This window comes from Castanea sativa, chromosome 2 (assembly GCF_040712315.1).
Source record: "Castanea sativa cultivar Marrone di Chiusa Pesio chromosome 2, ASM4071231v1".
In the NCBI taxonomy this organism is placed as follows: Eukaryota; Viridiplantae; Streptophyta; class Magnoliopsida; order Fagales; family Fagaceae; genus Castanea; species Castanea sativa.
The window spans coordinates 17,307,707-17,323,063 of record NC_134014.1 but is presented as its reverse complement, the minus strand read 5'-3'; the positions used below and the strand labels follow the sequence as shown (position 1 = coordinate 17,323,063).

Here is a 15,357-nt window from a genome sequence, read left to right as displayed (position 1 = left end):
TTCCCTCCTTAACCAATTGTTCCAAATGATACCACAAATTTCTGCAGTTCTCAGTGGTATGTTCGCGCTCCTGGTGGTATTGACAATGAAGGTTCTGATTATGTCTTGCGGGGTCTCCATTCATCTTGTTAGGCCATTTGAAGTATGGTTCATTCTTGATTTTCTCCAGAATCTGATGGACGGGCTCTCAGAATATTGTGTTTACGGCATGTGGCACAATACCAGCCCCAATTTGCTTGGTGAAGTCTCGCTGAGGACGATTATCATTTTATTTGTCCGACCTGAAGTCCCTCCTATCTTGAAAGACCACCTTCGCATTTCCTTTACCTAACTGCTGATCCTCCCGCTTATATTTATCAATCTGGTCCATAAGCTAGCGCACACTACTAACCGGTTTCCTAGTTAATGACTTCCTCAAACCATGTTCGGCGGGTAAGCCGACCTTGAAGGTTCTAATGGCCACATCATCAAAGTCCTTATCTATTTCATTGAACATCTCCCAATATCTATCTGTGTACATTTTTAAGGTTTCACCCTCTCGCATAGCCATGGACAACAGAGAATCCAAAGGCCGAGGGACTCTACTACATGTAATGAAGAGAGATCCAAATGTTTGAATAAGTTCCTTAAAGGAAGTAATGGACCCTGATCTAGTCCATCAAACCATCTCATCGCAATAGGCCCCAAGCTGGAGGGGAAAACCTTGCACATCAATGCTTCATTCTTGGACTGCACAGCCATCCTTTGGTTGAAATGGCTTACGTGTTCCACAGGGTCAGTTTGACCATTATACATGGTGAATGCTGGCTGAGTGAAACGCTAAGGAAGCTTTCCCCCTTCAATCTTACGTGTGAAGGGAGACTTAGAAATTTGATTTAGCGCCCTACCCATAGCATCAGTTCCTAAAACCCTTGGTGGATAAATTCATATTCCTGCGATTATGGTGGCACTATCTTCATACGAGTAAGACTCACTAGGGGGAGTTCTTGACCTTCGCCTATAGTTGTCCCCTTCATTCTCATTCTCACCAGAAGAAGAGTCAGAGATGGACTAAATCCGCCTCCGTCATTCATAACGTAACTTTCTCTTCAAACTGTCAATTTCCACCTACATGGCCCTGGCCCTGGCCCTTTCTTCATGGGAGATTCTGCTTCCACCTCGTAATTGGCTCCTACTCGTATGGGTAGTATGTACACTTCCATCCCAATCTCCACCTTGTTCAATAGTGTGAACATCATCTTGACGCTGAGACCCCTTAGACTCCACTTGATGTGGACCTGAATTTTCCACAAAGAAACTTTAGACTCACTAAAAATCCAAAACTTCCCACAGACGGCGCCAATTGTAAGGTCTCAATTTGAACCCCGGCCCAACAAAAAGGAGGAAGTAGGCTCAAAGAACCCAATACAATGAATTTATAGAGTGTGGGCTAGAAATCATGATTCTAATGAGCAGCTTGAACGGTAATGGCAATGGCCCAAAAATCACAAAACAATATAGATGAACAAGTTGATAAGATGAAGTTTATCCTCGGACTCAAGCCGAGAACCAAGTGTTTGTATTTCTTCTTACTTTAAAGATTCTTTACAAATATCCTCCCCCTTCTTTAACAGGACCTCCCTCTCTCTTATAGTCCCTTCCCCCTTCCCCCTAGATTCAGATTGCTCCCCTTGATACTTGTCCCATTCGTCTATTTTGGAACTCCCTAGGTAATAGCTATAAGGCTGAAAATCACTATTCAGGTATCACTTCCTCATAAATGCGATTAGAAACTTAGGTACAGAGCATTCAATGCGGTGGTAGCAGTTTTCTCTAAAATATTTTCTTTACCCCTCTTGCTCTTTGTGCTACTTTTAAACATATCTTCATCTCCAAGACCTTCTAAAATATCATTCTAGTTAACATGACGTACCACTTGATCCTCGCTGCACTCAGTCGAGGAGGTAGTCTTCCTCGGATTATTTACATTCACCTCATCCGCCACATTTGCTTTCAAGGTTGTAAGTTTGATATCGTTATTACCATTAACCCGTCCTCGGACAAGCAAACGCCCTCGGCTCAAGCCCATAGCCCAAAAACGTATCTTAGGTCTTTTGTCCCCACAATACTAATAGAAATCCTTTGTTCTCATTTTTTTTTCTCTCATAGTTTCTAAATTGATTAGAAATCCTAATTGATTAAAATTATTCATTTCATGGAATTTATTTTACTGTTACCTTATTAATTTTCACAACTAAGCTTTTTTTCTATTAACAATTTGTTAATCCTGATTTTTTAAAATTATTGAATTGGGCTTCCACTTAACTTTGCTTTCAAATTGTTTTTTTGGATTATTTTTAATTACTAAAATTAGGACCATTTTATTTTAGCCTCTTTGTTGTGGATGTCCTGTGCCATATATATCACATGTTGTTCCAACGTAGTGATTGTCGGTTGATGCTGAGCGGGGTCATTTTGTAAATTCCGACGACCTTGGTCAGTAAATACTGCAATGATTTGTTGTTCATATTAAAAAAGAAAAAAGAAAAAACAATTATGTGATGGGTCATGGGTGTGTGGAACTGTACCCCTTTTCAAACCCATCTAAGGGTCTTGTTACAATATTACCCTTGTTTAGGTTGATGAGCCATTTACATGAATAATAATAATAATAATAATAATGATAACGACAATAATTTTGAAAATTTTCTTTCAAATTAAACTCTAGAAATTTATATGCCACTATTTTGATGTGGCAATTTGCAGAAAAATAATAGTGGGTTTTTGTGAAAGTCAAAATTTTTTAAAAATAACCTATCATATTATAGTCATTTTTCCCTTTGTAGGACAAAAGTGCTATTATTCTTACGTCGCATTGAAGACAATTTGTCTTATAGCATTCTACATGTGACCTAATTATCGAGGCAGCTAGCTAGTACATAGATAATTTTTTTGAATTCAACAATCTAGAGATATTGCGTATATATATATATATTTATATATATATATATATATATATATATATATATATATATATATATATTTTATTTTTTTTTTTTTTTTCAGATACTTTACCTTAAGTTGAGCACCATGCCTATAAAGGCGAGTTCGTGCTCAAGGGTCAATCAAACCAGGAACCAATGAGATAATTAGAACCTACAAAAAGGCATTGCATTGATAACATTGGATAATGTTACGTGTTACTTTTGTTTTGAACTTGTCAAATGCTATATGCTAATCAACATGTCGTATGTGTCAAATGTAAGCAACAGGTTTGAGTCATAGGTTTTGGTAGTCTATTTTTCCAAAACAGCCATTCATTTTATCATTTGAAACACTTTCAAAATTTTATCTTAATGAAAAAGAAAAAATCTCTTGTACATATCAATCAGCAATAAAACCAGACATGGAAGATTGGGACACTCGGAAATTGAAATATTCTTTCGAGGATAATATCTTCCCAAATCCTAATTAGTGGTTCCTCAACCTCAAACTTTGAATTGAATTTTTGATAAAAATCAACGTACAGTTGGGAGAATATCCATCCAATTTTATTCAACAGACTTTATTTATTTATTTATTGCTTTTAACTTTTTCCTAAAATAACCTGTTCCAAAAGACAGGATTAGGCAAACCCCTCTTTGCACATTGAAAAAATATATGTAGGGCAACAAAAGGTATACCAATTAAATACGGGACATCAAGAACTTTATTTATAGAATGCATCTACAATAGTCTTTTCTATATTGAATTCAAAATTAAAATATTGATATAATTAGTAAGAAATTATAATACATACTCACCAATTAGCAATGGAGAATGACTGAGCCCACTAACAAGAAAATTGTGGAGAACATAGCAGATAATAGAGTAACTGATGGTTGAATACGTCCCTTGTCCTTCCTTATTATCATCCCCTCAATTATTGGAAAATTTATAACTAAGATGTAGAATGAGATGAAAACTTCCACGAACATATTGTCCCAATCGCCCAAAAAGACCACTCTGACAAGTCCACCAACAAACGAAGCCACGTTCAAGATGATAAGAGCAACCATAGGAACAAGAAACATGTTTGGTATTTGGAAACCAAATTTGCCCATTTCGTACAATATGACTTGTTCATCGTCCTCAACTTTGTTGCTGGGCACGAAACTGGCTTCTTTAATACCAATACGCTTCATAATACCATCTAAGGTTCCATATAAGTGAAATGTAACTGACTTCATCATCCATATCCTTTGTTCATTGACCCATGAGAGGAATGACCCTCCAGTAAAGAGGATTTCTTGCAAAAGTTTAGCTAGAGACGATAAATAGATGAACAAAAATATAACAAAATATGAGCTTGAAACCTGCAGTGACACAAGTGATGAGTATATATAAGAGGGAAACCTTTTATTAACTATTAAATGTAATAAGAGATCATGAAGGAAATGTGTATGTGTTCTTACCTTAGGGTACAATGGGATTCCATTGAGTAAACACAATTGTGGAATGGTGGCAAAACACCATAATGGCAAGAAATAGAAAGGGAAAAATGACAGTTCTCCATAGCACATGCTCTCAAGAAATGACATCCTTGGTGGACCATATATGAGAGGACAAAACTTTGAGAAACCGACTTCTATCAACCCAGAGCTCCATCTTATGCCTTGAATCATTAAGTCATTCAAATTCGCACTGCCGCTTCCTAAGAATTGTGCCCTCGATGGATTACAATAAACCGAAGTCCAACCTTTGCAATGTAAGATGAATCCGGTAAATAAATCTTCTGCCACAGAATCATACAGGAAACCGACCTGCCAAGCAATAGTCAAAATATTTTATATCAAGTTCCATCCATTAATAGTTTTAAAAAAAATATATGGGGAAAAAGTTCATGAGATTTATTGCCTCTTTGCCCCATTTAGTGTCATTTTCGTAGGTGCAGGAGGCTAATACTTGAGTCTCTTTTAACAATCCTTGTTGACCTTTGATCGCATTAGGCTGGTAGTTTCCGCGAAGGGATTTGATTAATTCATTGGATGAACCAAATGATTGTTTAAGTTCCGTGAGATCAACATCTGAAAAGTAAAGAGAAACTACCGTCAGTATGACATGTCAACAATATTGATGGCTCTTAGTTATGGCATATATTTCATATTTGAACAATAGAAAGTGTTGCCTCCCTTCCACTTTTTCTAATTGAAATATAATGCATTTTCTATAATAATAATAAGTCAAGGAACACACTCATTTTCACAATTGTTATTAAAATTGGTGTTTAAGAAAAGTGATTTATAGTAGTGTGTATATGTTTTTTTGAGAAGGATTAGTAGTAGTTCTATGTGAAAGTGATGATTTGATGACAATTTGCTACATCAAGAGTTGCAAAATTGTTGTGTTTCTAGAGTAAATATTTCTCTAACTCAATGGCAATTAATAGATAAAATTTTCAACAAACCTTCATGTATGAAACTTCCACATAATGACACCCTCTTGATATAAAAGCCAGTACCAGACAATACGGGTCCTTGGAGCCCATCTAGACCACACCACATTAACTACAACGGGTAGAAAAATCATTAGAAAAAAATTTCCATTTTCATCGAGTCTTGAAGGCTCTGATATGCATATTTCCAAACACTCAGTTTCAATTTCCATACCGAATATGCTGATCTCAGTTGAGCATCATAGATGTCGTTCTTACAGATGTTGTGGAATCTCTGAGGAAATTGAACAAAAGCAAGCGTGGGTGAGATCTTAGGATCAAGGTGGAAACACATTGCTTGCCTAGCTGAAGTCGGGTCATTGCAATACATGTCACAATCAAGTGCCAATATGTAGGGTGAGTTGCTTATCACGCTAGAGACTCGTTGCTGCAATAAAATTTGTCTAAGTATTTCATACAGTAATGATACATGGAGTATATATAGGAGGGAAATGATCGTACAAGAACATTGATTGCTCCGGCTTTAAAATGATGGGGATGAGAAGGCCTTTTCTCACGAGCAACGTAAACAAGAAGTGGAATATATCCTTGGTCTATTTGCACTTTCTCATCTGAATCATCTTGTATCACCTGCCAAATTTTGAGTATTAGAAATTTCGGTGGGAATTAATGATAGAAAAGTAAAGAAAAAGGAATATGTCGACATTTAAAAAATTTTTTATAAATGTATGATAAGAGGTATCCAAAAGTGAAAAGATTAAAATTAAAGGGATGTGATTATCAAATCACATATGCATTATAAAAATAGTACCTTAATAACAGAAGGGTGATCTTGAGCAGTTATCCTACTATTGCCCTTAAGTCTTACTCTTTCTTTTACTTCACTTATAGATTTCTTGAACATCTCGTATCTTTCCTGTACCAAATATCACCCATCCATTTATGTGGCAGCTAAAACATAATATTTTCTTGCAAAAAGCAAACGTCTAAAACGTGCCTCAAACAATTAACACTATATAATGATTAATTTACACCAGGGATGGGGCCAGACTTTATACTTACGGGGCAAAGCATACGCTAAAGAAATTTCTTGAATTTTAACTAAATGTGACTATTTCATAAAAATTTTAAATTTTCCAATATTTCATTTCAATATATATTTAATTAATTTTCAGATATTTCATCAAATTCAAACATTTTAGTCTATTGAGCCAGAATTAAAAAGAATATGTAAACAAAAACAAGATAAGAAAAGGCATATATAATGATGTATAGAAAAATTCTTAGGCTACTTAAAAAAACCTTACAAACTCATGTATTAAAGCTTGTGATTAGATCAATTTCAACATATAATAAACAAATATTAATTATTTTTTTGTGATTGATGACACATAATTTTTTTTTCTTTTTTTTAGAAAGTAATGACATATCAATTTATCATATTTATCTACTAAAATAAGTAGTTCACTCTAAATATACAATAGAGGAAACTTAGATATAGTTTTTCACGCCAATTTACTCTACAATTTTACAATAATAATATCAATGGCCATGCACACTACTCAAGGATATTAATATTAATTTATTGTCAAGAGTTTTTTTTTATTTTTTTTTATTTTTATTTTTTTATACAAGATAGAATTCTACTTTAGTCTAATCTAAGTGTATATGTGTGTAAAGCTCCCTCCTGGAAACTTGAACTCTAGCCTTTGCCCTCCACACCCTACAAGCACTTATACTTGTAGAGTGATCATCGCACTAAAGATGTGCGGTGGTATTGTCAAGAGTTTTGTATCTTGATTGGTTGGTACTTTTAAATGTTTTCAAGATATTTAAACTTTAAGAGGGCGTTTGGATAGCACTTTTCTGCGTCCACGTCCGCGTTTTGGCTTCTGTTTTTTTTTTTTTTAAACCCAGCCGCATATATTGACTTTCAGCTATGAACAGTACACAAAATTACTGTTCATGGGTCCCACAAATTTCACTTTTCAGCAACTTTTTCATTAAAAATGGGTCCCATAATACTATTCACACATTTAAAAATTATTTTGCTACAGTGTTTTCAGTTTTCAGTTTCAGCAAAATAAGTTCTATCCAAACAGACCCTAAATCAATCTCCTTAGTGTAACTATATATATACCACTAATTTATTTTCACAACTATTCAATATAAATAACACTATTTTATTCACACAAACTCTAAGACATTATCCCCAAAAAAAACACACACACACACACAAACTCTTCAACCTTCACGTCAAACCAATTTAACTAGCTACGTATTTGAAGTATTTACAAAAACTTTAATAGCTACACACAGCCCACTAATTTAGCAATTTTGTTTTTTTGAGAAAGCAGTTTCGCAAGTTAAATAGTCCTATTCTCTTAAAAATTAATAGCCACACGTGTAATCCACTTAGTAACCCATTCAGGGTCTGTTTGAATACCACTTATTGCTGAAAATTAAAAACTGAAAATACTATAGCAAAATAATTTTTAAATATGTGAATGGTGTAGTGAAATCCAATTTTAGAGTTATTTTTACTAAAAAAAATTACTTGCGAATCTCATAAATAGTACATTAGACCCACACAATAACACAAGCACGCGCTTTTCTTTTCAGCCGAATCCAAATGTGCACTCAATGGGTTTAGGCCATACACAAAAAAAGAGATAAAAGTGAGCAAGACTGCAAGAATAGTCCAAGTACAAACCCTTCATCTCTCTCAAATAAATAATCTAAGCAAAGCAAAGTGAGTGACCGAATTTGGTAAAATTTTTTGAGGTACCTCTGCATTTCTCAAGACCAACATGAGAATGGGACGCCGAAGGAGTTTCTTTTTAGTATCTCACAATTCGGGGATTTGTTACCTGTTTTTGGGTTTTCTGTTTTTTTATTGTCTGTCGAGAGGCTATCAACCAAAGGATGGCTTTGTTATTATTATTATTATCTTTTAAATTTTTTGGTTGGGTTTTAAAAAACGCACACACTAACCTGAGTCTTCTTTCTCTCTGCGATAAACTCAGAACTCCCAAACCCTTCATCATCATCATCATCATCATCGTTTGAAGCCGAGAAATAAGCCTCCGGGCACCTTGTCTTGATTCTGTACCTCCTACAAAAAGGAAGCCACCACTTCGCAAAACGCCAAGCCTCCTTCAAACCATGCAAAGTTACAGGAGACCCCCCATCATCTGAAACATACACGTGAAGCTTTCCTTGTGGGTAATCCAACGCCATGGCCGATAACACAGTGTTCATCACCTTCAAAGTTGGCTCCTTATTTGGATCCACCGTGAATATAAACACGTCAATCGCCGGGAGCTTATCATCCTCTGGCAATCTTTCTGGAAAGACTGTTCGAGAAACGGGACGCCAGCGATAGGCTTGGCCGATGAGCCATATGAAAGAGAGGACGAGCTCAGCAACGAACACAAGAAGCCATGGTAGAATTGGTGTGGCACTGGTCTTGGGGTGTTGGACTAGGAAGAGAAAGGAGGCTCTGTAGTAAATCAAAAGAGCTAAAGCTATGGAGTGGATAAAAGTATGTGATCTGTTGATGAATATGGATAGAGGGTTGACATGGCAGATGTGGAGAGGATAAGAGCCTTCCATTTCTTCCCAACTTTCTTCAATTTGTTTTTTCGAGCACTGCTAGCTTGTGCTATATATTGCTACTAATTTCCTTTTTTTAAAAAGGGAAAAAAAATATGAGTACCAAAAGTGTAGTAACGGTTGACCGGGTCAGTGGCAGCTCTACGTGCGTGTGAAGGTTGCACCTAACTTGTGGAAAATTAGTTTATACTCGTAAAAAGGAAAAAGAAAAAAATAAACAGCCGCACACAACTATTTTTAAAGAGTAATGCTACCGACGTGTGGAGTTTCACCATTTTTACCTTAACATGTCACGTGGTGCGTTGTAAATAATAGAGATTAAATGGTGAGTTTATATTTTCATTATTTACAATTGGTCACATAATAAGTTTTGAAATTTTTTGTCTTTAATATTATTCTATTTTTAAGTCAACTAACATGTTTTGTCATCCTTTACTTTTTTTTTTTTTTTAATATCTCCAAAAAAAAATTATAAACCCTAACTTGAGAAGAAAAATTTTTTAGTTAAACAAAAATAATTTGAATAAATTGGTTTGGGGCACCTCAAGTCATCAAGTTGCGTTTTGCTTTTATCGCATCAAATTACATTTAGTCCTAGCTTCTTTCAGGCTCACGGACATAGTTGTCAAATTGGACCAATCTATTTGTCTCCTAGCTGTCTAACAAGGCCTTCTTTGAAGAAAAACCCCTTCAATTTTTTTTTTTTTTTTACAGAATATGAATTTTAAAAATTTAATCGTTAGATTGTATTTTTTTTATTGTATTTTCTTATTATATTCTTTTTTATAGAATATAAATTTTAAAAATTTAATCGTTAGATTGTATTTTCTTATTATATTCTTCATACTTACAAAATTTTAAGAAAATTAAAAATCAATAAATATGTTATCAATGACATGTTTAAATTTCAAGTTTTGTGGTAAAAAATTATGCACAAAAATAATATTATTGATTGAATAGTAAATAATATTTGATTTAGATAAAATTTGACATGCATTTTAAGAACATAAAAAACATGTAATGTAACGTTTAGATTTTCTAAATTTATATTCAATAAAAAGATAATATGATAATTTTAATGGGCTTTTCTCCAAACTTGTCTGTCCTTGGCGCAACCATATTTGACTTTGTCTTTTTATTTATTTATTATTTTTAAGTCCAAATATTTTACATTTTTTTTTCTTTTGATTCCAGGGGTTTCCTTTCAATTTTATTTTGAACTTGTTTTAAGTATATAAGCTATTGAAAGTAGCATGCTAAAAGCATTTGCATCTGTCTATCTAAAATTCTCCATCTATTTTAGCATAAAAACCTTACTTTTTTATTTTTTTTATTTTACACAAACAATAAGAAAAAACACCACACACATAATCCTTAACCTTCTTTGAAAAAAATAAAAAACCAAATTGTTGTAAAAGAAGTCTTGTACATAAAGACGTGTTGACTTGCACAAGTAATTAGTGTTATGTAGCCTTGAGAAAGACTACAACACTTTTCTCATGCGTGCCACCCAAGTTGGCCAAAAAGAGTTTGGCTTATACATCAGTACACGTGGTAAGTGTGAATGACTACTTGAGAAAATTTAATATATTATCTGATCATATTCATGTATCTCTTTTCTTGCTACTAATCTTATTTCACAACACAAATATGTAGGGTGCCACCCAAGTTGACCAAATAATACAAAAACGAAAACCGCAAGAAAAGAGAACAAACAAACAAAAGAGACACATGGGTGATGGAACAAGAGAAAGACTTTTATACCGCATTATTCACTTGAAGGGGGCGGTTATTCCACTCAAAACTAAAGTCGCAATTCAAACAAAACCCAATAAATTTGGTCAATTATTAGTATTACTATTTTCGATATAGATACATATTTAGATGCAATGAATTTGAATCAATGAGATCATTTACATATTGATTCATTTACATTATAATTACCTTTTATCATTCACTTGGAGGGGCAGTTATTCCACTCAAAACTACAGTCGCAATTCAAACAAAACCCAATAAATTTGGTAAATATATTATTATTATTACTATTTTCGATATAAATACATATTTAGATACAATAAATTTGAATCAATGAGATCATTTACATTATAATTACCTTTTATCATCATGTCAAAACATATAAAAATTATACAAACAAATTTTTCTCTTTTTTTTGTCGTTTAGACTATTTATTTTTTAAATGAATTAAAAGCACGCAACCAATATACACACACACACACACACACACACACACACACACACACACACACACATATATATATATATATATATATATATATATATTATGTGCTCTCACTAAAATGAAGATGTGTATTCCGTGGTTAATTCCTAAATCCTTAAAACTTTTGGTAGGTTTGTAAGTGCACAATTGCACCTGGACCCAAAGAAGATTATGGACTCAGGCCCAATGAGCCTTAAACAATAAAATTTGTAGAGTGTGGGCTTGAAATCTAGGTTAAAGGTACTGAGAACTTGACAACAGCCTGAGAGTTACAAACACTTGTGAATAACAATTGTTAATTGCAAATAGGCCTCCTCGGATGTAAGCCGAGGACCAATTCTGTATTATTTCTCTTTCTTTCTTACAGGCTACAATCCTTAATTTCTTTTCTTTTTCTTTAGAGAGAGAGAGTAAGCGAGAGAGAGCAAGAGAGATCCCCCCTTCTTTAGCTTTCCTCCCCCTTAAATACCCCTTTTTTAGATGCCTTTTGGGACCCTGACTAGAAGTTTCTACCCTTCTGTTCAGGGGTCACTTCCCCATTAATGCGGCCAAGGAGGTAGGTGCAGAGCCTTTAATGCGGACGTGGCAGCCTTTGCTCTAGATATTTTCCTTAACACTGGTGTATCGAGAAGGTTCAGAGTTTCCCCCTTTAACCATTAATCTTTCTAGAGTTGTGCTTTGACCTTCATAATGAAGCTTTGAATTCTCTTGGGCTTGTCCGAGGAGAAGGTCCTCCTCGGCTGCACCCTTGGACCCTCGGCGTATTGGCCAATTCGTAGAGTTCAATTCCGGGGCAGGTCGGCCCTCCATGCTACAGTCCAAAGGCCTATATGCCCATTTGGGTCCTTTTACTCCCCACAATAGCCCCTCAAAACTCTATTTTTCATCATCCGAGGAGAAAAATAGGGTTTTGATCCAACGAAGACTTTCCCCACACGTTCCGTAAATAACTACACGTGTGAAGACCGTTTCGCGTCCCAGAGGATGCCACTTGGCAGTTTTATTTTCAAAAACGCGCGCATTTATTACCGTAAGTTATACTTTGTCCCCCACGTTCAACGGTGAGATGAGCATCCAACGGTCCTTGTTACTCCATGAAAATTTGGGCGGGACAAATACAATTTCGAAGCCGCTTCCTGCACGTCGTGACGCTTCGGGAACCTGCGCCTTCATTTATTTCTCCAGAGGCTAATCCCATCAAAACATCAGCAATCACCTTTTGTCTGCAGACATCCGTGGAAATTTGCACAACTTGAAATTTGTAAGTTCTCATTTCTTTTCTCTTAATCCTTTCTCCTCGGACCCTGTCATCGGCTCCCCTTATAACAGTTCTCCCTCATAGAACCTAGTTTTTCGTTTCTTTCTGATGGGAAAGTTTAAATGTCTAGTTGATACCGCCGCTGGGATGGAAGGCTTTAGAGCCAAGTATCGTATTCCCAGCGACGTAGGTTTAGAATATTGCCCGGTGGAAGCCGTGGCCGGTTCTAGGAAGGCTGGAGAGGTTATCATCCCAATGGTAGCCTTTGTAGAAGGTGGGATGACCTTCCCAATGAAGCTTGTAACCAGGGAGTACCTCCGCAACCACCGGTTGTGTCCCGATCAATGCGCCCCAAACGTTTTTAGAGTTTTGGGTAGCGTCGACGCTCTAAACGAGCAAATGGGTCTGAACCTCACCTGACATGATGTCGTCTTCATGTACGAATGCCACAAACTCACTGGAGTAGGTTACTACATCAAATCCCGCTCTAGCGTAGTTAGGTTGATCTCCTGTTTGCCCAAGTCCAATAAAGGCATGAAGGATGACTACCTCATCGTTTCTGGCAACTGGCACGACGGCCCCCACTGCCCAGTTGAGTAGGGAGATCCAGGTGCGACACCTTTAGGATTTAACTTCCCATCCCATAACTCCCTGAATCATCTAGGAATGTGCATTTGCAATTTCTTAAGCGTCTACCTTTAATTTGTTATATGTTTTGCGCCTCTGACCATGTTTGTTTATTTGGATGTTTTTCTTTGCAGATAAGCAAAACGTACGCCCACGCTTGAGCCACTGCAACGTTGCAGATTTGAATAGAGTGCTACGTTCCGAGGTATTCGTTAGCAGAGACTTACAACTTAGGGCGGCCCACTTGATTCTGGGGTACAATCCCGTCTCCTCGGACTTCCAAGAGATCGAGAACGCGATAATCGCGGGTGACCGAAGGCGTAGGAAAATTAACGTAGCCAGACCCCACTTTCTGGCCGACGACGACATCCCTGACGCCCCAAACACAGTGTTGTACGCACAGGCCATAGCGGCAGTTCCCCTCGCTGTGCACCCTCAGGCAATTGCTGTTCCAGAGGAGCGGGTGTCTTCCTCGAACACGTTGGACGAGGAGATAGACCAGTTTCAGCTCGAGGACTCCCCACGACCTCGCGGAAACCCATGTGTTATCCTTTCCGACGAGGAAGAAGAAGAAGCCGAGGCCTCTGGGATCGCGGGTCTAGTGATAGCGCGTCCAGACGATAGTTCCATTGAAGAATGGATGGACAAGCTAAAGGACCTTATGACTGATAGAGGCGCCCGAGTGGCAAAGAAAGAAGCAAGAGGGTCCTAAGCTCCCCCTGCCTTGCCACCACCCCCTCCTCCAGCCGAGCCAAAACCTCCCACTGACGATTCTAAGAAGAAAAGAAAAGTGGATGCCGAGGGGGCTGGTGGCGAGAAGTCAAAGAAGCTGAAACAACAGCCACCGCCGGCCCAGCAACAGAAGCTGGACAAGGGCAAAGGGCGCGCCCGCTCAGTTGAGAGTGGGGAGATCAGGGACGTGGCCGAGGTTCGCCGAGCACCAGCCAGCTGGTCTCCTGACTTGAGGCTGGACGGCGCCCCAATTCCCTGCCACTCCAGCATTAGGGCAGTCCAACAGGGCCACGCACACCACTTAGCCGAGGTGTTGGAGCGTCCTCTTTTGTTGCCCAAGGATATGGAATCCTTGGAGAAGATGGGCCAGCCGCAGCTGTTCCTCTCGTTAAAGAGGGGTTTAGCTCTGGTAAGTTCCATCTTACACTCCTATTATATTTTTATTTGTAAACACTTCACTGCATTTAACCTCCTAACATTTTTGCAGTCCATCCAAGAGGTTTTCGCGGCCGAGAAGTTCGTGGATGACTCTCGGAAGCACGCTGGGATGGAGCAGGAGCTAAGACAAGAGGCAGAAAGGTCCCTAGGCCAGGCCCTAGCTGAAAACAGGAAGCTCACGTCACAGGTGGCAGACTTGAAAAGAGAAAGAGATGGTGACAAGGCCAGCCTGAAGACGATGGAGGGACAAGTGGAGGGGCAGCGTAAGCTTCTCCGCCAAAAGGATGACAAGCTTGCCCAAGTCCAACGGGCACATTCTGACTTAGAAAAGGAGCTTACACGTGCGAAGGATGAAGCCCGCGCCCACAAGCACACCCTAGAGGCCGCGAAGAAGGCCAGTTATCAGGAGGGGGTGACTAGAACACAAGAAGAGCTGACAGAGGCTTTTGCGGCCTTATGCCGAGAGTACTGTCAGCTGTTGGGAGAGGCCATGAATGCGGCAGGGGTTCCTCAAACTTCGAGGCGAGGAAGCCCGGGAGAACATTTGGCTCCCCCTAAACATACGGGAAATTGAAGACCTCACCGTGTGGCCTGCCTCTCCCGCCCTTCCTCTGTGGTGCAAGAGCTTGTCTCTGCTCCTATAGACACGAAGGTTCCCATAAAGAGAAGGACGAGTGCGGTGGTGCCGAGAAGGAGCAGGATCCAAAGTGTGGAGCCCCTCATTCCTTCTGAGACAAAGGGAAACAAGTCTTGTCCACCTTTGGAGGAATTGAAGAGTACTGAGGCTCGACGGCTCACACTTCCTTCAAGATCCCCCTTCCCTAGTTTAGGGCCTAGTATAGGAACTTTCTGTACTTCCCTTCTTTCTATATAATTAATGAAGAAAATTTTTATTCAACTTTCATTCATGTTGTCTTTATTTTACTTTATTCTTTTTGTGCTTGCCATGAAAGTTTTCAATAACAAATAGTTAAAGGGAAAACAGAACAAATAAGTATAACTCCACCATGCAAACCACTATGACTTCAAAACAGC

General features: G+C 37.8%; 1 protein-coding gene across 1 annotated transcript; it reads right to left on the bottom strand.

Moving 5' to 3' along the window:
* Window positions 1–3,665: 3,665 nt before the first annotated feature.
* LOC142624658 (quillaic acid 3-O-glycosyltransferase CSL1-like) lies at window positions 3,666–9,060 on the bottom strand. The gene is made up of 8 exons (XM_075798321.1): window positions 8,408–9,060; window positions 6,225–6,329; window positions 5,915–6,043; window positions 5,628–5,840; window positions 5,426–5,525; window positions 4,876–5,045; window positions 4,434–4,781; window positions 3,666–4,334 (listed from the first exon to the last, which is right to left on the bottom strand). The coding sequence occupies exons 1-8, from the start codon at window positions 9,026–9,028 to the stop codon at window positions 3,786–3,788; spliced, it is 2,235 nt and encodes a 744-aa protein (XP_075654436.1). The 5' UTR covers window positions 9,029–9,060; the 3' UTR covers window positions 3,666–3,785.
* Window positions 9,061–15,357: the final 6,297 nt, after the last annotated feature.